The sequence below is a fragment of the Bombus pascuorum genome, unplaced genomic scaffold, assembly GCF_905332965.1.
Source record: "Bombus pascuorum unplaced genomic scaffold, iyBomPasc1.1, whole genome shotgun sequence".
In the NCBI taxonomy this organism is placed as follows: Eukaryota; Metazoa; Arthropoda; class Insecta; order Hymenoptera; family Apidae; genus Bombus; species Bombus pascuorum.
This window is the reverse complement of record NW_026869730.1, coordinates 864,986-888,918: the sequence shown is the minus strand read 5'-3', so window position 1 is coordinate 888,918 and position 23,933 is coordinate 864,986. Positions and strand designations below refer to the sequence as shown.

Here is a 23,933-nt window from a genome sequence, read left to right as displayed (position 1 = left end):
CTTCGTTAAGTCGGGGCCGCTGAAACAAGGTCTGTATCTTCACCCGAGGAAACAGTAGTAACCGCTGCTAGTAACCGCTTCGGCTCCGATCTCTCAGAAAATTATTTCACATCGGTAGATTCATTAACGATTCAATTTAAGTTTCTGAATGAGAAAAGATTATGGCAGATGAGGAATGGATCGATATCTCTAATACGAGAATGATTTCTGCTGCAACTGTCAAGTTTATTTAGCATAAATAATTTAAATATGAGTATAATTGATACCGTCAATAGACATTCGTACAACGTATTCCCCAAGATAGAATGGACCTCGAGGATGACTCGATAATAGCTCTCTAATAATAATTCGTACAACTCGGAAAAGAACTTGCTAATCGCTCGACAATTATCTCGTTCGCGATCGTATCCGCTTATTTATACTGGTCGGGAGGAGTCAGATGGTTTAGATGCCGTTTGGAACGAAGGTTGCCCTCAACGGCGACAATGTTTTTGGCTAGATTTCGTGTGTCGAAGCGCTACCCGTGATTCGAGGCACAACATGCGTCGCTCTCGCTTCGCCTCGTCCTATGACTCATGTGTCGCCACAAGGTAATCTGACTTCGATATTTTCAACGCAGTTCCAATATAGCTCCCGCAAAGGTACACATTCCTCTTCACCTTAATCTTCAATGATCTCTTGAACTTGCATACTTTTCTAAGATATGGAAGATGGGAAAGTAGTTCTCTTGCTGGGGAAGGATAAGAATAAACCAAATCCAGCCAAGTACGGATCAATGAGTTTGCTGTATGCAGAATATCCATTAATAAGGTCTTAGAGAGGCTGATACAGAGACTCATACTGTTTCTTTTTAAAGAGGCTTCCATTCTTCCCCATCAACAATTTGACTTCCGGATTAAATACAGTAAGGTCCACGCAACAATAGAATTCGTGTCAGACATCTGCTAGTAGCAAAACTCTCTTTATAGACCTGGAAAGAGCTTTTGACATGTTTCGATGTAGCGGTTTGCTATAACAGCTGATACGATACGGTTTCCTTAAACATGTAGTTCCGATGATTTTGTCCATAATCTCCGGAAGGCGTTTCATACGATGGCGCAAGCTCGAATGTCGTCTTCGGGGTGAATGATGGGTGCAACAGGGAACATTCAACACCTCCATTCTGTTTAATTTGTATTTTAGTCATGCTTTGAACCTCTTCCATCTCAATAGCGACCTTAACCTTTGCGCGTTGGTATTTGCTGATGACCTAATTTTCACGGCTTAAATGTATTCGTCAAAAATTAATTCCACGCTACAGAAAGTTTTCGATCGAACTATGGTTTACTGTGGTAACTGAAAGTTCCGTATAAATACTACAAAGTGGGAGTCTATCCCTTTCGGGCTGTGCATGTCTAGACATTTTAATTTCAACCGTGATGTGACCCGACATTCACTCTGATATCTTATCATCGACAATAGCCCCTATCCGTTCCGCCTAAGAAGATGGTCAAATATCTCGGTACATATTTGTATTGCAAATTACAGATTACACGGCACATTAAGACGCAAATGTAAAATAAGTCAGAAAAGACTTTTATTGCAAAGAATGTTTCGTTCTTCTCGAAGCATCTCTGTGCGAAGTGTAGTCTTCTATTGTACAAATTGCTGGCAATAATCCTATCCCGACTTATGCCTGTCCGATTTAGCTCAATCTCACAACGAGCCATATAGACCAGCTCAGACGTTTCAAACGGAAATGCCCGAGGCATTGCATGAGGCTATATCGCTCGAGCTATTTTACATGCCAATACATATATTTTATATAATTGTATGTACTATATACGAATTACACATAGCTTTTAAATTCCTTGTGTCTGTAGGACGCGATGAGAGTGTTATGGACTCTCAGTTGACCTGTTTATGTCAGAATTAGCGAAGAATCATAGAGCCGAAGTACGTGTAATCGTCGATCAACTTTGGTGGAGATTTGTCTGATCCAAATCATTACTTATATCATTTTTTTAAATGAATTCAAAGTAGAGTATGCGCCATCTATTTCCCTTTTCAGGATTAATATTTCAATAAAACTGCGCACATGCACAAACAATGATAAATAATTTACGACTGCAACTATAATGTATTTTTATATGCTACTGAGAACACCTGCACTTCGTTATATGCAGTCTGATGGATCCTCGCGAAAGTACAAGAATTGTTGGAAATTTTAAGAATATTCACCATTTTGGCTAACTTGTCTGGAAGCTAATTTCTCTACGATTTGGATGATATTGAAATATCAATAATTTTTATAACAAAAATTTTATAAACGCGTGTGGCACCGTAAAAAAGAGGAGAAAAGGAATACCAGAAATGAACGAAAAATTACAAAAAGGAGAAGCGTGCCTTCGCTCGTCTGCAAATGTATTAACCATAAAATGGCAAGATAAAAAAGAGATTTTCATAATTTCAACAATACGTACAGAAGAATTTGTGGATGTACCAAAAGACTATCATGCATAAGAAATTTTACAGAAATCATCTTGTATACACGACTATAATAAATTGATGGGTGCTGTAGACACGGTCATCAGCACTATAAACTCTACTTGCAAAACAAGGAAATGATACAAAAAATATTTCTTCCATATGATTGATATGTGTTTATGGAATTCATATTGTCTGTACAAATTGAAAGTCAACAAAACAATATCAATTGCGAAATTTCAACTGAAATTAATAGATCAAATTTTAAATCAAATAAAAATAGGTCAAATTTATACCCATTAAATACGCTTATATCTTTTATGCAGAAATTATGAGTATATTGTTTTAAAGAAAAATCCCTTTTCTTCCAAGATAAACTGTCTGTTACGTCGCGTGAGATGGTCCGTGCGACGTCCCTCGTGGTCTGGCCGCTAAGGCCCACGAACGGTTACACAGACCCTCGATAAACTTAAGGAATCTGCATAAACAGAATCTTTCCAACGTAATTTCTAATCTTGCAAGTATTTTCGGTTTATGGGTGGTGCATATGGATCATTACCTAACTATTATCTCACTTTCCTAACGAAAAGTGTGAGCAACGAATCCGCGTTCTTAGTTTTAAAGACACACTCGCACTGAGCTTTCCTCCGTAATTGCATGAGAGCAGATTGCCAGTCATCTCAACTGTTTCTACGACTTTAGTTCAGTCAATACTCCGGAACCAAGTTGACAACTACCAAGTCATCGACGGATCAATCAGCTGCTTCTACTACATTCGAGCAAGATCAACATACGGACTCGATCTTCTTCATAGATCATTCCGCTTCTCAACACTGATTTTCTGACTTGAGAACAGTCAGTGTCGCGCTACCGGGCCTTCACCCATCCAACAATCGTCTATAACACGTATATCTTACGCAACGACGTAATATTTGATTGCATTAAGTTGTTGGAAATAAAGTTAATATAAGCCGTCAATTGCAGTGTTATACCACCCCCCTATTATCCCAAAAGAAATAAGGGGATCGACCAATTCGTGGTGTCGATTATTGTAATCGTAACGGGAATTTACGACTCCAGTTAACGTGCTTCCTCGCGAACGCGTCTCCCCGCGTGCTGTCGAAGTTTGAAAGAATCCAAATTCTGTACACGTTTGGTACGTCCATTGACGTCCTACAAGAAATATATTTTAAAATACAATAAATAAAAATTAAAACAGCAATAGTATAAGTAAAAAAATACATTACCCCCTTCTGCTTCTTCGCTAGCCCATGTTATGTTCCGAAGTTTATGAATCATTTTATTATACATATAATCCAAACACTTTTTTTCTGATGCCTGTAATATTTTAGTGCTCAAAATTGCAAGTCTGTCAATAGCAATACCCAATGTTTCGTTCGTTAATATGTCGCAGGCACTATCGATAGTTAAATTAGCCATTGCGGAATTATTACGATTGTCTTTATTGTACTGTACAATACCAGCAAAGATGCTTGCTATTGTTTCATACAAATTCGAAATATCATTACGTTTGGTATGTTCGTTGATTGGATCACATAAACTATAAGTAAAAATAATTTTTCAATAATGATATATTTGATTTGTAAATGAAGAATTTTACTTTTACTTACATAAATTTTTTAGCTATTCCTTGTTGACCGATAGGACGATGTAACATTATATGAAATTGTTTGTTTGCTTCTAGTATTGCATTTACACATGCTTCAGAATATTCTTTGAGGGCATTTTCAACAACAACAAAGTATTCTATAAAGTATAATTATTAATATAAAACACTTCTGTTTTAAATAAAATATTTTTTATATTTAAGTGTATCTTATATTTACCCTGAAAATCAATTTCTGCTAATAAAGGACCACTAGCAGAAACAGCCCCGTGTACTAAATGAGGATATTTATTACGCAACCAAGCAGCTAATGATCCAGCATATGATCCTCCAAATGCAATCCATTTAGTACCAACTGGTAACTTGTAATTAATATTCATGAATTCTATAAAGTAAGCCAAATCTGCAAGTGCCTGTTGCGATGAAAGAAACATTAAATTTTTCACGCCGAGATCCCTGCAGATAACAAAAACGTAACATTATAACTTAAAATGTATCAATTATATATTTTATAAACAATGTTACATACGAAGTAGGATGACTTTGTCCATAAAAGCGATGTTCCACTTGAAAACATAGCGCTCCAAATTGCTTAGCATATTCGATCCATTGACCTTCTGCCATCCATTTAGCATTTGCTGCAGCTTCACCACTTATCATCAAAAATACTGGACCACCTTTCTTATAGTGCTCTCCAACCTAACCCCAACCTAACGTTTACGAAATATCTCTGAAAAAATAATAAAAAGATTTATATTATAAAATAAAAATTAAGAAATATTTAATATATTCTTATTACCTGTTGCCAAACACGCGCATCAGTTGGATCAAAGTGATCTAGAAACTGTGTAAACCATTCTGCAGTTGGAAGTTCATGATCTTCAGATAAAATTGGAGCACCTAGCTTACCATATTTGCTTCGACCCCTCATAAAAGTCTACTAGTAAAGAAGACAAACGGGCATTGCTGAAAGAAGAAACAGTTGATATAGATATATCAAATGCCAGTTAAAAATAGTTCAATTGTTTTATTATCAGAACCTACGCAAAGCAATATTATTCCAAATTTAATGTAATTTTTATATAGGCAATAGTTTGCCAGAAAAAGTGCAGGTCGTACTTTATGAACAATTAATATTTCCTTTGTGCATCAAAATTGAAGATTGTGAGGCTGAACTGAACAAGTGCCTTGTATATATCCTGTTTATTAAACTATGAATTTAATAACTTAGTGTAAAGATATAGAAGGGATTCGGAAATTCAAATAGTTCACTTTGTTCAACACACAACAGTTATACACATATGTTATACTCTGAAGACCTCGTAAACCTACTCGCACGCTCGCTTGTTGTCAACCGACTCTTCCAGATGCTTCTTAACGACTGCTTATCGGATTTACATGATTTGTCGAATTACTTAATAGAACCTTTAAACCTTATTACTTTATTTACATTCCTCTTAGTTTACATTCATCCATGACCTAAACCTTTCAAATTTCTCTCTACACAGTGCCTTCGTAAAAATATCCGCAGTATTTTCGCCTGTACTTACTTTAATTATATTTATCTTGTTTTGTTGTTGAAGAGTGTGCTATATTTCGCGTCCTTTATTTGTTGATAATATATACGTTCCAAGCAAGGCGGTTGAATACCCGGCATCTCGCTGTGTCGGGCGACCCACTGCTGGACCATGTCACGCATCTCGATTTCATCATTGTTTCCTACGTCGTCGATTGTCTCTATTTGGAAACAGCTGTGCACCCTCGGATACAAAGTTGAATAAAAGTGGCAGTTAAGCAGTTCCAGGATGAAGTCTGCCAATACCTCACTGATGTTAAGGAGTAACACGATCCAGTTATAGCTTACAGAGTCTGTATTCTGTAAAAAGACAATAGTTCGTAGTCATTTATCAATTTATCATTTATCAATTTGTCATTTATCAATTTTGATAAATAACAAGAGATGTAAAAGACATGTAAACTGCGTAAAATTCTCGGAAGAATTAGAAAGAAGATATTAGTGTTAGAGAACAAAGATATATCACGATTATTCTTAAATAGATTGAAAAAGGAGAAAAAGGAGAAAAAGAAGATTCACTGGACAATCATAAACAAAAAAAAATTATAACATACTAGAAGTATATTATAAATGATGGTCTTTGCAATTTGTAATGGCATACGGTACTTTCATTTTATTAATGATTGATGTTACTTTAATTACGAGGTCATTAGCGACAATTACATTTGATTATTTACATTAATCTGGGTTATTAATCACCTTAGACTTTCTATAAATTTTGGCATTTTATGAACCTTTTTCGACTTTAAATATGGTAATTATCTTCAACAAGGAATTTTAGTGCATATTATATTGTAAAATATATATTTACGATTTATAGATATATAATCTTTATTATCACTAGAATATAAAATATGGAATAATTTATTGTAATAATTAATATAGAATAATTTTTATTATATAGTATAATAAAATTATATATTTATTACTCAATATGTTTACGTTTATTATATATTTTTCAACAGATAAATAATAAATAGTTTTATTACACGTACGATTACATTTGTTTATGGAATATGTAATTTAACTAATGTATTAGTATTTAAAAACACATTAGTATAAATGTCTATCTTCATAAAAGATATAACTTGGAAAACACGAGGCTGGCACCCCGCTGGAGGTGGCCACCCACATGCTATATTTATTTTATTTTTTTTTTTTTTATTTACCAATGAGATATAACACTTTACCAAATGTCCTTCAGGACAAATTGTAAAAAAAAAAAACAACATTAAAGAAAAAAAAAAGAAAAAAAATGTCTATCTTGAAACTTTTGTCAATCGATATTCAGCCGAGCTGAATTTGTTTCCTCTCCTATTATTTCTGCAACCTCACTGCATTGAGTGTCACACGAAAATATGATGTAATTTAATGTACTAACTTGAACTATATAACTATTGTTATATAGTAATATAAACAGCAAGTTTCAATTTTCTTCGTTTGATAAAAGTGTGAGGTTTGATTGATTTTTAAAAAATCTTTTGGTAAAAAAAGGTGGGTCATAAAGTTTAATATTATCTCGATGAAAGACAAATGAGGCATAAAGACGTATGAAATATTCGGAATAATTAACGAGGTACGTTACTGTAGAAGAATGGTAAGCTGGTACTTGTTCGACTGAAAAGTAAAGATAAATATACAGGTACAGGGTACCTACTTCGGAAGAACTCTTGTTCTCTTGTCAGGCGGTTGAACGAAACTACTATAGCAAATTTATATTCGTCAAAGTCTATTTACTTTGACCCAACAACGTTACATTTCAGACTCGTTTAACACCAACAACAACAAACTAATTAAACACAAATTATATTTATCTTGTTTTCCTCTAAGCACTCGTGAACGTAGTGGTAATTCATACTTGAGAAATGTATAAAGTATATCATAATAGTTGTACATAGATATTAATGAGTTGTATGTAGAAACAGGGTTGATATTTTAAGATGTTCATTTTGCAACGAGCAACAGTGCAGTCTATCTGTTATTATAGTATTATAATTTTAATTAAAGGGAAAGCGCACATTACATTATAATGTTCATAATTTTTGGTGACAAATATAAGTTCTAGATTAATTGTCACTGGGAAGTGGTATTTGTAGCTTATTTCATCAAACAATTGTATTTATTTTATATGTGATTATATATAATTATATGTGATTACATATAATTGTATGCAGTTTGTAGCGAATTAAATATGTAAATAATACTTGCATATAGGCTATTTATAATTCATTAGTAAAATGTTCAGTATTAAGAGAAGAGTGTGCTGTATTTCGCGTCCTTTATTTGTTGATTATATATACGTTCCAAGCAAGGCGGTTGAATACCCGGCACCTCGCTGTATTCTGTAAAAAGACAATAGTTCGTAGTCATTTATCAATTTATCATTTATCAATTTATCATTTATCAATTTGTCATTTATCAATTTTGATGTAGCTTACTCTATCGGAGCCTCTTCCATTTCAATGTCTCCTTCTTCCTCCTCACCAGTCGTGATAACATGAATGGGGGCCTGGTGGTCCACCCCCATCCGGCCACGGTCACAAGCTAACGACACAGCGGAGCCCGCTTGTCCACCCACGTCTGCGCCGGTACTGGGGTATCCCTCCCCTGCACCGTAAACTTCATTATTTATATTTTCCGACATATCATCATTATCTTCATCATCAAGGGTTTGTTTTATCGTCTTCTCGTCTTGGTGCCACTCACTCTTTCGCACCCTACCCCGGTCGGGACCGATGCAGGGTGACGGGGAGCCCCACGTGAAGGTGAGGTGAGTGGTCTTGACAGATATGGGCCCACCAACTTCTCCGAAGTTCTCCGCACCGGATCAGCGATCTGACGGGCGCCACAGCGCCGACCAGCCGCCACCCGACTATAGGTGAACATCAGATACATCGGGGTTTCTCAAGGCATGATGCTACGCACTGAGAACCCATACCCGCCTCGTGCTCCCCATGTGAAGTGTGTATCTATGTAAAGTCCAAGGTGTTTGACTTGCCTTGTTTGTGTTATTTGCGTGCCGTTCAGGAAGATGTTTGGTGTTATCTGTTTTCTCAATGTGAATGTGATGTGGTTGCATTTGTTAGGGTTAGCTTTGACAATAGTTGACATGTACAGTGATTCACGAACATGAGTTTGGATCTTATTAAATTTACTTTATAATATAACAGTATTTGAATTTATATTTATTTTTTTAAACTCTTTTTAAACAGTTTCTAGGGGTTCAATTTCGAAAAACGCCCAAACACGTGTTCGTTTATTTCTAGTGGAAAGTTTGTACGTCGAATTTCAGGTTTCTAAACTTAGTGGACATAGAGATACGGTTACCCTGTAAAAAATTAGACCTCTTTTTGCCCCTTTGGGATCTGTAGTTTCCATAAATTATTCTTTATTTCATGTCTACATCATAAAAGAAGTATACTGTGCAAATTTTAGCCACACTGGTTTCTAGGCACACTGGTTTGGACTGTGCGATTGACGAGTAGGTCAATCATTTCTGTAGCATAGAAAAAGGCATAGAATTTATTATTCTTTATCTTTATATTAAAATAGAATTATACTATTAAGCTTTATGGAATCTATATTAAACACATCAATAAATTAATACAGTAGAGTTGTCATATTTAATCACAAAATAAACCACCTTATAACCCTTATATACACAAGGCACTTATTGCAATTATTCATCGCAAGAATCTCGTAGGCATTCAGACCGCAACCACGAATTACGCCTGGAGCATCTTCGAGAATTGAAAGGGGAATAGAGTTCGATTATTGGACGTTAAATTTACTTAAATTTATTGGCATAGATTCTCCAAAATTCTTTTTTGGTCATTCAAACATGTTTCGATAAATTCCGATCTGGAAAATTATGGAAAATTATATCTATGGAGATGACATATTAAAATTTATATTACCTAACAATATTGGCATTAAATCAGCAGAATTAATAGCAATTCAACTTCTTATAATTGACCACCGATAACAGGGATGCTATCACATTTATCAAGTATAGAGATCTGATGATATCGCATTTGATATATTGGAAACAAATCACTCCGTAATTAATGAAGGTGAAACAGTTATTTTTGCATAGATGAATATTCCAATGAATTGGCGGAGAAGATAGCAAAGGACGTTCCTACCTTATTTTTAACAAAAAAGTTTGAAAAATCTCCGATTCAACTGGAACAGCTATGTTTAATCTGAATCGCCAAACGAATGAAAAGGACAAACTCAGCAGTCTCGAATGCAGTCGAATTAATAAATAAAGAATTTTTTAACAAGAACGTAGGTCTCAGGAATCTCGATCATCGACACGAAGTTGTATTAAACAGACTTAGAATTGGTCAGACTAAACTTGCACATACAAATCTAATTCTCAAAATCTAATTCGTCAAAACCTAACACTAACCAACGTACGATATCTGTAATTGTCAAATTACCATCAAACACATGTTCTGTAAATTGTCTTAAATACAATTACTCTCGTAACAAATACCAGATCAAAGGAGCTTTAGGTGGAAATCTCAATGGTAAAACTCAAGTTTCACGCGTCTTATCCTTCCTGAAAGGCATGTCCTTATTTAGCGATATTTAACTAGAATATCCTAATAATAATAAATTCCTTTCTGCTAATATTGTTATTATTAGCTATCGCTAATAACCACGTGATGGAGTTGATGCGATGTTAAAACGTGTCTAAACTAAAGAATCTTTTCCATTTATTTTATTATCCTTTTTAGAATGTTTTTTGCATCATTATTTTTTAGAATCAACGATTTTCTATTCAAAGAATTTCTTCAATTTAAGACAATGTGGATCTTTGAGTATTTTCTATTGTCAAAAGTGTTTATTTTATAAACGAGTTGAAATATGTTTGTACCACCTTCTTATTTAATATTTACACTTTGAATAACATTTACAGAATTTACATTGCCCCTAAATTTATTAGTTTTACTGAAAATTCATATTAGTGCTGTTATACTAGTATTATCACAAAACTCTTATCGTTTAATATTAATATTGTTCATTTATTACCATATTTTGATCATTTCACTAGAAAGGATAAGTGCATTTATCTTTCAAATTACCATTTTTGAAATCAACAAAAATTTTCTTAACTTTCTTACCATAACATACTTTCGATCCATCATTAATTCTCTAATTCCTTTTAACCTTTTCACCTTTTCACCTTTTCACCTTTCACCTGTATACATTTGTATAGATTGGAATTAAATTTAGAAGATTTATAAATCTTTTAATCCATTGTTATTTTTATAATCCTGCTTTCGTGAAAAATTTCCTAGCTTCGAGTCCTCTTATAAGGATTTATGCATCTTTAAAACGGTGTACTTTGAAGTCATCGTTACTTCGACAATCCTCTCTTCCAGTGCTGTTTAAACTCAAGTTAAATCCAAAGATTTATAAATCCTTCGATGAATTATTACTTTTGCAATGCTCTAGCTTTTTAAAAAGTTTCTCAGACTCAAATTATATTAAAAGAACTTATGAATCTTTCAGATCGTACACCTTCGATCCATCATTAATTCCGTAATCCGCTCTTTCGCGAAACTTTACATTTAGATTCTTATTACATAACAAGAATTTATGAATTCTTAAGATAGTACATCTTTGATCTCTACGAATACACACGTACATATTATTAAAGTTTAACTTTTTACGAACAAGTTTTTACAATAGAAAACTGAGTTTCACAAATAATAACAGACATTTATACAAGTATAGTAATTGAGTAGGTGAATAATTGCTGATATGTATAAATTTTCGGTAAAATTAACAAATTTAGTAACAGTGGTCGTTTTCAAAATATTACATTCAAGGTATAAATGTCGAATTGGAGAATAATATAAAACTATATAGTTCATATAAAACATGAAAAGATTCTCTAATTTTTGTTCTTCTCTTTTTTTTTTTTTTTTTTTTTTAAGAAATATTTTTGTATGAAACAGTTTAGTATGAAACAGTTAAAAGGGAATAACCTGACAGATTCAAAGATATGAATCTTTCAAAAATAGATGACAAAAACACAGTAATTTGTAAGGAACGATTAACATTATTTGTAAAATGATCTTGTTAATATTTTTTAACTATCCAAGAAGCTTTAATTATCCAAGAAGTTTTAACTGTCCAAGAAGTTTTAACTACCCAAGAAGCCAAGATTTAGAAGCTCATTTAACTCGAAAATAAAATGACAGTATAATTTTCATATAGAATTGCTTGACAGCGTATTTTTAAATTACTCTTCCATAAATGATAGATAATATGGATTATCATGGTTTTCATCTCAGACCTTCATATATCATTTCAGCCAATTTAGTTGGAATTTCCTCGATATTTTTCTCATTACCATTTCTTTCCATCGTACGATCTTCTAAAATTTTATGAAATTGAAATATTTTGAATCGTTGAGTTTCTATTTCAATAAGATATCGTGCTTTTTTACATATAAACTGCATCAAATTCTTAAAAGAAACAGGAATAGATATACTGATATACACATTGGAAAATAAAAATCTATTAAATAAGAAAATATTTAAAATACGAAAATTTCATCAAGCTTCTTTACATTCCAATTACGCTATAACGATTTCTTAATCTTTAAAACATTGCAGTTCCGATCCATCGATTCCCTCCTTTAAAATTCAGGTTACTGCATCTCGAAAAATGTATCTCGAAAAATAGATCATTGAGCGGAAGAGGCGCGACGCGTTCCATCGGGGTCTAGAGGCGAAGTAATTTTGTGAAATTTCACGATGGTGCGTGCCCTGACCGCGTTTTAGCCTTGGCATTGGAAACTTTCTCCGGCGATCGAACGGTTCCAGCGGTTTTAAGCCCTGTTCTGGTTGATTTGCGACGCCGAAACTCATCGACCCGACTGATGAATGAGAAAACGATCGGAAACGAATTTGCGCCACCGACGTTGCTTACTAATTTTTCTTTTTTTTTTCTTTTTTCTTTTATTTTGGTTTTTTTACAATTTGTCCTGAAGGACATTTGGTAAAGTGTTATATCTTATTGGTGAAAAAAAAATTAAAATAAAAATAAGTATAGCGTGTGGGTGGCTACCCCCAGCGGGGTGCCAGCTTCGTTTCTTGCAAGTTATATCTTTTATGGCTTACTAATTAGCCTATGAATCGATCGTTGCACTACAAGCTTAAGCATGAAATATAATATAACGTTTGCTATGTTAATCGCTTTCTGTTTTCACTTTAAGAATTTTTCTATACGATCGATCAACAATTTTTCAGTACAGCTCTGAAATGACATTTTTTCTGGAATTATGCTCTTCTCGCAAATGAAATAGTGCATATGCATCAGCTAGTTAAAATTCTTCTGGTAGAGGCAATAATAACTTATTATTAGTAAGTAATAAATATTAGTACATTTTCGATAACAATTTTAGCTATTTTTTTAATATTCGTAATACTTTTTAAAAAAAACATTTAATTAATGTAATAAAGCATTGAATACTTTATCTAAGGCGAAGCTATTTTGATAGATAAATTTTAGTTTAATGAAAAAGCATTTTTAAATATATACAATTTTTATCCGGATGAAATTTAATTTAGCATTGTCCTGGCAACAATGTGAGATTTGGCTTACATGAATGTTATCTTATAATTCAAATCGTAATACAAAATATTATTATAATTGTATCATCTATAGTTCAGCACAATTATTGAAAGTTTTCAATAAAAATATGTATGTCCTCTCCAACATTTATTTGATCGTTACTTCAATACTTGTTATTTACTATATAAATAATTGTATAGATTATTAAATAATGAAGAATTTAACTGAAGGAAAAGAAAACAAAAGTAACGTAGAAAAATAGTAATTAACATTTCAGTAGTGCAACATAGTGTTCAGCAGAGAAAAAGAAATAGGAAAGGACAGTACCGGTGAAAGTACAGACAATACGTACGTTTGTGTAAATGTGAACGACGATCACAAATAAAGATGTTAGCGAAAGGGCAAAGCTAACGAGGTCGAATACCAGGAAAGCAATGGTAAATCCGGAAAATTTGTTGCGCGGCGTCCACAACGCATCAAAAATACCAGCAAGTCCTGTGAAACTGGCAACTACGCCTACGCACATCTGCAAACCTTGGCCGAGAGACTTGAAGGGCGACAGTAGAACGACGAATACCAAGGTAATCAAACCTGAGAAACATTAAAATCGATTTATATTATAATGTGTTTTAGCATGATAACAATTAAAATATGATTCAATTAAGTTTTAATATATAAAAGTAAATCGTATATAGAGTTATATAAGTATGATAAGATTACAATTACATAAGTTTAAAATACCAATTAAAAAGCACGAAGTATATGAGATACTCTGATTTGAAAATTTTCTTTAATTTTTTAAATGTGTAAAATTTTAAACAGTCTTCAAAATTAGAAAGCAATCTATATTATTAGGATATTTAAAAAGCTTGGGAAACCTTTTATTGCAAAGAATTATACATATACATGGTTATCTTAGTTTACTTTCACTTTAGAACTTAATCCTTCTAAAACATAGTAATCAACTTTTTGAAACATTTTTAAATCAATTATGATTCACAATGCAATGTGAAAGATAAAACGTGTGTCTTCTTAAAATATATGAAATTGGTTTAAGAACTCTCTTATTCTACAATGAGACTCACTTTTGTCTCTTATACAAATAACAGAGTACACATGAACATTGAAATAATTGTATTCATTAGAGTGTCGCCAGAAAACATCGAATAACAATGAATTGCAGCGCTGCAATTCTCTACGGTTTGCAAACCCGCGGAAAGAGTTACACAAGTATGACCTTCTAAGTGAAATGTTTTCACTTTTACGCCGATTTCTATGCAGTTTGGAGAAATGTATGCTCGGCCGGTCAATGGAATTCGTGTATTTTTCATGTATAGAAATCCAAACCAATCAAGATACTAAGCATGCTCGTGTTACTTGTTCATGTACTATGTGATAATTTCAAAAATATTTTTCCTTTCTTATCGTAAGTAAATGTTTTCTAATATTATTACGGACTCGATGATCAGAACATCAAGTAATCAAAAATTTAAAGATGCTCCCTTGCAAGAAAAGATTTGAGAAACATTGAAAGACATTGAGAAACAAGAACAGAATGTTAAAGAAATTATTACATTCTTATTGAAAAGCTTTGGCGCTCCTTAATACTAATATTTATAAAATAGTTCAAACTAAATTACCTTCTGTCTTTTATTTAAAATAAGAAAATAAGAAAAAGTGATGAAATATATGGAATAGATAATATTTCGGAAAAATTCAATTCGACAGCAGATCGTGATCAATTCGGATAACCAAAGTCCTAGGCTTGATAAAAATATAGATCTTTTGTGATTGTATGTAATAAATTGTTCATATTTAAATAAACTAAAGGTTACATTATTATTTAAATAAGTACAGAATTACATAAGGAAGAAATAAATATTGTAATATCTGTTGTTTAATTTTTGTCATATTTGTAACATATAGTAATTATTAAGAGAACTAAATGCTGCTGACGAATAAAAATTAATGTAAAAATCTGATTGAGACATTTTAAAATATTCCTCCTAATAATTAGATAAACTACTTAAAATAATTACCGTGTTTGATATTTGCAAAATAAAGTATTAATTGTAAAAGAAATATCATATTTAGTATGTTACAGCATTTTTGCTGTAATTTTTGTGATATGAACGATTTTGAGAACTAGATTTTCCAGCAAATAATTCCCTAATTGAATGATATAAATATGTATCATTAAACTAAAAATTAAGTAGAGTACGTGTTAAACTAATTTTATAACTGTATCTTGTACTGTATTTTTATAATTTTGTTTTTGATCCTCTTTCTCTCTTTCCTTCTCTCTCTCTCTCTCTCTCTCTCTCTCTCTATTTGCATTTCATTCATTAAAATATTCAGACTCTTTGATCTAGATATCTTTTCTCCTCATTTCGTAGCAATCAATACGGATTATTATATATCATAAAGGATGACGAATAACAAATGAATCTGTACTTACATGTGTATTTACATGAAATTAAATAACTGATCACTGATCAATGATGACGTTAGTTTAATTAATCTGGAATGCGCTATTTGTCGATATTGAAACGGCTGGCAAACACGTTTGCTGTGAATTTGTAATGTTATTACATAATTGGATTAATTCCGATGAAACAGGTTCTTCCTGTCATCCGGATTTTAATCGGTTTTCGGTTATCGAAGTTATCTTGTTATTATTCAAGTATGTAAATAATACGCAAATAATATGTCGTTGTTGAAAATTAGATTTGTTAAAGAAGATTGATAATTGTACTTTATTTTATAGTATATTGTATGTAATATAGAATCAATTATTCGTTTTTTAATCAATTTTGATGTTAACATTATTTATAAACGTCTAATTAACTTTCTAAGCAATATTATCTTGTCTAAATGGTTAATAATTGCAGAAATTTATTTGAGAACTTGAGACGGAGCTGTTGATAAAAGAAAAAGCTATTACTTTATTGCTGATAAAATTAAATATTTAGTTTTCTAATGTAAAATTTGCATATAATACAACGAAGGAAATTTAACATTTTTGTAGAAAATAACAAGCTTCTCTTTAATGATAATCTAACAGTAATGAATAATATATATGTTTATTAAATTTATTGTCTACTTAATTTTATTATTAATTTAAGAAATCTTGGAATAATTATCGAAGTAATACATGTGTATACAAAATTATATTCAAACGTAGATTCTATTGTAGTGGAAATCAAATACGCATCCCAAGTATGTCTACTTTCCCTTGCTATACACGCGCCATTTAATTATTTGTTTCTAATATCTTGTTCGTACGTCACTTACGTTGCACAATCCTTTGGGAAATATTTTTACTCTACGTATACTGGTATCATTTTAAAAATTGCTTTGCATAAAATATAGAATATATATAATATATCAATTTTTATATTACATATTACGTATAAAATATATAATATATCATGCTCCGAGGACCCCAGCTAAGCTTAGCTTCTAAAGCCCGTAACCGTTTGCGCCTTGCACTACGCAATATAGATAGACAAGTTTTGTATAGTTTCTTCGCTAATAAAATGAGTTACGATGGTTATACAATTTATCAATTTATCAATTGGAATTGGAGTACACTCAATATTCTGGTTTATAGCTGGAGATAAATAAGAAACATATATATTATATACAGCACATCTCATTCAACATATGGAAAATCGTTAGTAGAACATAAGTTATGAAAACACATTTTAATTCATGAATGTGTTATGAAAATTATGTAAGAAAATATAAATAAAAGACAATGCGAAATATCATGCAAAATATGTCGTGCAGTGAATAAATGATTCATTATTTATAATATTTCATATCTTATTTCCCTTGTAAAATATTTATAATGTTTTGACGTACTCAGTTTAATAGTTTTAACTTTATAATTTGATTCCTTTACTGTTGGAAATTGACTTCTAATGGTATAACTTGTAAACTTACTCCTAGATCTAACATTGCGGTGATCGTCCTGAAAAATAATTTTTCGAACGGTTACCGTTACTTTCTTAATAACATTGTCAATCAGAATTTCATAATATGGAGTTTTAATTTGGTGGAATCTGTATGGTCCTAACCATTCAGTGTCCAACTTATCTTTCTTATGATCGTTATGAATAAGAACATAATCTCCCTCTTTAAACACAGTTTGAGTTCGAACAATCTTTCGTTTCTGATCTCGAAGATATCTCTTTTTACATCAAGGCATCTCTCGCGATTTCTCTAATATTTATTCAATTGTTTCTGCAGTGAAAGTGAAAACATGTCGTTATAGCTTAAACCCATAGTTTTGGCTATCATGGAGGGCAAATTAGCTTTTCTACCGAAAGTTAATTCAAATGGCGAGAAGTCTGTGGCTTCGTGAATCGATGTATTATATCTTAAAGAAATAAAATTCAAAACTTCATCCCATTCTCTATTCTTATCGTGTAAACTACTTCGTATCAAAATTGTTCTTGGTGCTGAGAAAATATAAATGCAGTGTTCCAAAAGAGCGTTAATAATTGACTCTCTCTGTTGGGTCTTTAAAGGTACTAATATTAAATATTTCGTCAGTCCGTCGTGAATGGAAAATATGAATTAATTTCCCGTTTTCATTTTCGTCATTGATCTAATGATATCCATTGCTATTTTATCGTTTGTTTGCAAAGGTGTATCTGAAATGACTGGCATTTCCTTGAGTCCAATTCGCGTTAGCTTTACCTTCTGACACGCATCGCAATTTTTTATAAAAGTCTCTACCCTTTCCATTAAACCTGGTATTTTCTATTTTTCTTTAATTCTTTGATAAGTTTTTTGTACTCCCAGGTGTCCTTTTTTTTTTATTTTAACGTGGAGGAAATTCGCACGGACACCCGCCGCCTCTAGGGGGAAGAGCGGCGTGGTAGTGTCGGACTACAACCGACTAAAACCTCCACGATGACCGGTCCCATTACGACCGAGGGATGCCCGGGAACCGCTATGGCGACACCCCCCCCCACACACTATTCCGTCCATACTATGTCTCTTTCGCCCTCTCCCAGGGGCCGTCGTCCGGATCCCCAACCGGACTGCATGCTGCCTCCCGGGTGCTGGAAGAAGAGGTTCAGCACCTAACTTTCTTCCTCTTCGAAGGTCGCTGGCGGCTTTACGCGCCTCCGTAAAATTTTTTCTAGTTCTGAAAATGTGTTGTCACCTATTCCAAGTTTGGTATGATTTTGAATAATCGAATGGGTCTTCTTGAGCTAAATTGTTTCATTGTATTCACCTAATTCTTGAGGATTTTTATTTTTGTGATCGTGTGAACTCTGGATTAACTATCGGCTACCGTGTTATCTTTACCTTTACGTAAATTTTACGTATTCAATCTTGTATTCGTATTCTTCTAATTTTAATCTCCATTTCATTAAACGTGATGATCTTTACAACTGTTCAACCATTTCAAAGCCTGATGGTCTGTCCTAATTATGAATTGACGTCTTAACAGATATTGTCTTAGCCTTTTTATTGCTCACACGATTGCTAAAAGTTCTTTTTCAGTTGTCATGTAGTTGCTCTCAGATGGGTTGAGAGTTCTTGAAATAAAACAACATGGGTGTCATTTTTGTGAAAGAACTGCTTCTACTCCTTGGTTGGTTGTTAGCGTAAAGGTCTTTGTAAAATCTCGATAAGTTAAAATCGGTGCTTCACATAATTTTTGTTTCAACGTTTCAAAACTGTCTTGTTGTTTGTTCGTCCAGTAAAAGCTAATATCTTTCTTATTTAATTCGATCAATGGTTTGGCTATCTTTGAAAAGTTACGTATACATTTTTTATAATATCCTGTCAGTCCTAAAAATGATTGAACCTCGGTTAGGTTCTTATGCGTCCTAAAATCTTTCATTGCTTTGATTTTCTCTGGGTTCGGTTTAACTCCATCGACTGTTACTAAATATTCAAGCTCACGTTTGAGGAATTCACATTTGTCTGGCTGTATCCTGAATCCTAATTCTTTAAGTCTTTGTAAAACTATTGCTAAATTTTGATTATGTTTCTGAATTGTGTCTCCGAAAATTAAGTCGTCTAAATATACGAAACAATTAACATTGACTAACCCTCTTAATGCTGTGTCCATCATTCGTTGAAAAGTTGCGGGTGCGTTTTTCAATCCGAATGGCATGCGATTATAATGGAAATGGCCTTGTGGTGTGGAAAATGCAGTGTATTTCTTTGAGTTGGAATTTATAGGAATTTGGTGGAATGCTGATGACAGATTTAACGCTGAGAAGAATTTCGTGTTTCCTAACTGATTAAGAATGTCTTGATAATAATATCTAGTGAAGGATATGCGTCTTGATCGGTTAGTTTCTTTTAATTTTCTGAAATCTACTACGATTCTCCCTTTCTGTTTACCTGAAGCGTCTGATTTCTTAGGTACTACTCAAACAAGTGAATTGTAAGGCGAATTTGATTCTTCAATAATATTTTTACTTAACATTTCTTCCATTTGTTTCTCGATTTGAGCTTTATGGCATTCCGGGTACTTATATGATTTAGTATTTATGATTTTGTCTTATTTCAAAGTTATCGTGTGTTGTGTTAAATTTGTACAAGGTAAAAAATCAGTCTCTAAATTGAATACATCGATATAATGAATCAAAATATTTTCAATCGGTATACGGAATTCGAGTTCCATATGTTCTGTTCTCACTATGGTTTTCAATTTAGCAATTTGTTCTAGGTCTTTACTATTACCAATTTCGTTAAAGATTTCTTGATTTGTCTCACTAGAATTGAGGAAGCATACTCGCGTCGGTTTACCTTCGAGGTAGATGGTTTGAACACTTTTTTCTTCTGGTTGTACAACCCTAGGTTTTTGATACTACAAGATATTATTGCCCAATTTGATTTTATCATTTGAAATTTCATATTGATGTTCAAGGCATGGTAATCCTATAATTTCGTCTTCAATCAGAGGAAAATCGTTAGGTACTGCGTAAAATTTATGAGGTTTACCAAAAATAATGATTCTAACAAATCTATCAGTGAAATATTTCTCTTGTCCCATATAAAAAGTGTGAGGTTCATCTGATTTGAATATCTTAGTGTCCGATTTATTTTCTTTAATCAAATTTATCCCTGCTCCGGTATCAATTAGATGAGCTCGTTCTCCTGCAATTCCTCTGAATGGTATTGTAAGTAGTCGTCTGGTTGTTGTGTTAATAATACCCTTGGTATTTCTGGTATTCCGTTGTCGTTTCTTTCTGCTGCTGTTGATTCTCGTTCTCGTTTTGTTCCGACCTGGTTTACTCGTGGAGGCGGTAGGTTTCTCTGGCTCACCCACGACGGGTTGTGACTAGCAGGGGGGAGGGTGGCGCCAGGGGCAATGACCTCCTCTGGCGCCAATTCATCAGTTAGCAGATTTTAGAACCGGCTCGATCAAGAGGACGCAGGGAGTGCACCGGTAGTAATTCACAAGAGACCGAGACAGGCCATCGTGCAGTTTTAATCGGTAAGAGTCCGACACTGCTCTGCTGCTGCTTACAGCGGCGGAGTGTCCACGAGGATTTCTCCAAGTACAAAAAAAGAAAGGTTTCTTTGGCTGGTTAATTGAAAATTTTGACATTGCGGTGCAACATGTTCCAGCCGTTTACCACATTTAAAACATTTTACTTGTCGCTCAGCAAATGGTATACGTACCGTTTTATAAAATGATAAAACATTTTTGTTGATTGGATTATTACGCGTGACCGGTAGTGGTCGGTTGTTTGTCTGCATTGGTTTGTTACTAAGTCGGTTATACATACGTTGCTGTTGGTCGAGTAGCTGTCCTATTCCATTCCTTTTGTTCTTCTCGTAGGTATTTTTCAATGTAGGCAGCTTTCTTTTGTTTCACTCAATGAAACTAGTTCGTTTGCTAACAGTATGCGTCCTATGTCGTGTCGAAGTCCTTTCAAATGAATTCGACCTACTTTTCTCATGGTGGCTTCAATCACTATTCGTCGTGTAAGTGGTTGTGGATTTACATTAGCTATGGCATACGCAAGTTTATTTAATATGCGGCGGAATCGGATATTGAAACTTTGAACAGATTCGCCGCGTCCTTGTTTCAAATCGCGTAATTGTTCACCGTATTCGCCAGATGTTACTTAAACTGTTACGTTGGATCTCGAAGCGTCATGAAAATCTGCATAATTTTCAATAGGTATGTTCCGAATACTTGGATTTACCAATTATTTTATCGATTTTAATGACTTTCAATAACAAATCATTTTGTGAACAACGCATTCGCATAGCATGTACTTCTTTTATGAAATCTTCCACTCCAACATCATCGTCACCGTTTAAAATGGAATGTAACTTATCGCGTCTTTCGCTGATAACATAGTCTGGTGTTGTCGCGGTTCATCGTAGCCTTGGTATTCTTCATCGTTATCGCTGTCAGAGTCAAATATCATTTCGGATGCGCTTGTTACTGGTACACGATCCCTGCTTCTCGGTTTCGCGGTTTCTTTTGTGGTGTTAGTTACAGATTCAAAATGTTTGGCCACAATTGTTCCCTGACTTCCAATTCTTATTTTTTAATTTTGTTTGATTACTTAGTCCAAAAACTTAGTTCCACAAAACGTCTGTGCTTAATATTTGGCGGCACTCCCTCTTCACAAAAACGTTCTCGATATACGGAACAATATACTCCATGTATTTGAAGGGAGTTTATTTGAGACGGTTGTTCCAATAGACTCAAATCTTAAAAAGAATATCTTGTAAGATTTTGAAATCCGTGTCAAAAATGCATTCATGAGCAGTTGCAATTTTCTTACAAAAATAACTTCTTGAAGGATTTCAATCTTGGGTGAAAACACTACATGCTTTCGTTTAAAACCTTTTTAACTGAGTGTCTTCAAGTCTTCCATTGTATGATTACTAGTATTAAAAAGTTTTTATACTGTTTACTTATACTATTTCTGAAATAACGTTGCTATTGGCTATAAAATTTGAGTAAGCTCGACACTTATGCTCTAGGGAGAAAAGCAGCTGTTGACAGTACGTATTTTTTTATTATTATTATTTATTTTGTACTTTAAATTTGTCCAGCTGGACATATGACAAATTTTTCTAACTTAGTTGCTAAATAACATGAGGATGGCTACTCCTAGCTGGATACCATCTTCGAGTTTGTCTATTTTTTTCGAGTCTGTATGATTTTATTTCTCTAGTGAGATCAGTGGGGTGTTCTCTCTTCAGTCTTCTTTTTATGACAGTAGTACGTATGGCTGCACTGTATTGTATTGATTTTATTGTCCACTATTCTGTGACTATGATTGGCAGTCAATGGTACGAAGAGTGCGTTGCCAAAACGGAGAAGCTTTGTGCTGATGATCTGGAGATCTTGGAACTGGAGATCCATTTACTTGAATTACCCTCTTCTTTGCAGGAAAACGCAAATGCATCTGCAGAAATTATATAATAAAAATCACACTTCTTCATAAATGCGTTTCATGCGTTTATATGCAGGATATCTCCCCAGACAATTCATTTGATTATTTTGATTTCATTCTACATTTTGTACACTATAAGTATGTAAATACAGATTTTCCTTGCGCATTCACTATGAAGTATTACGACGTAGGTGAATTGCGGATTGACCCAATCACCTATAAGGACAAGCTATTTCGTTGTAACCGGTGGGCACATAAACAGAGGGTAATTGCATCTATTTCAGAACATAATACCAATATTGTACATATTATCTGGATATACTTGTAAAATTGAACGAATCTATAAATTATCACACTATCTGGAAAATGAAGCGCAATGCAGCACAGATTCAATTGGATAACATTTCCAGCAAATCCCGGATGACGACTTGTGATATGCGTTCAGGTTTAGTTGCCTTTTCTCGTTTAGAAGACGCGTCGAGATTCTTTCTTCGTCTGATTCTGTACTGCTCATGAAGGATCTAAAAAAACAGTAGAGTCGATGCTGTGAAGTCTAGCATAACGCTACGTGACTTAGACGCTCCTTCCTTCCAACAACGATCTCACTATTGCATAATTTTATTTATGAGTATACAAAAGATGTTTCATCCGTTCGTTCAGTTAAACTAAAAGTTGATATTATTTCATATTGTAGTATCGTGGAAAAGCCATTTGAGGAAATCCTACTGAACTAAGGTAAAGAAAAGTGAATGTGCTGACGGGTCGGGAAGGATGGGAAATCAAAATGGGCTGTGTGGACCCAGCAATATGCCCGCAATAGGCCCTCTAGGACAATAAGTGATCGAAAAACGTGTACGTGGCCATCATAGTCCGACAACAGCTGCAAAACGGTTCCTGCTTGGTAGCCGAAGCCTGTGGTATAAAAGGACGTGGAGAAAGTAAGTTAGTCGTCAGTTATGAGTTGTGAGCTGTAGTATAGAAGGTGAATAGTTGTATAAATTCAGATTGTCTGTAATAGCTACATTACAAGATTATGAAATAGCTCTACTCAAATAGTAGCACTTCTGTATTGGAATCATAATGAAATCTATCTATCATCGTTACTTCATCACATTGCCAAATCTTTATGTGAAGAGAAATTTTAAGTTAAAGTTAAAATTTTAATTTTAATAATTAAATTTTAAAAATTTGAAGTTAAAATTTTCGATACAGTTTTTTTTACATATGAAGCATATGTTCTGTATTCGAAGTATACAAATGTATTCGT

At 33.4% G+C, this 23,933-nt stretch overlaps 1 protein-coding gene across 1 annotated transcript; it reads right to left on the bottom strand.

The window, feature by feature from the left end:
- Nucleotides 1-1,009: 1,009 nt before the first annotated feature.
- On the bottom strand, nucleotides 1,010-4,804 carry LOC132915628 (putative serine protease F56F10.1). Its single transcript, XM_060975466.1, has 6 exons — nucleotides 4,623-4,804; nucleotides 4,314-4,549; nucleotides 4,098-4,233; nucleotides 3,714-4,027; nucleotides 3,539-3,639; nucleotides 1,010-1,249 (listed from the first exon to the last, which is right to left on the bottom strand). Exons 1-6 carry the CDS (start codon nucleotides 4,751-4,753, stop codon nucleotides 1,010-1,012), a joined length of 1,158 nt encoding a protein of 385 aa, XP_060831449.1. The 5' UTR covers nucleotides 4,754-4,804.
- Nucleotides 4,805-23,933: the final 19,129 nt, after the last annotated feature.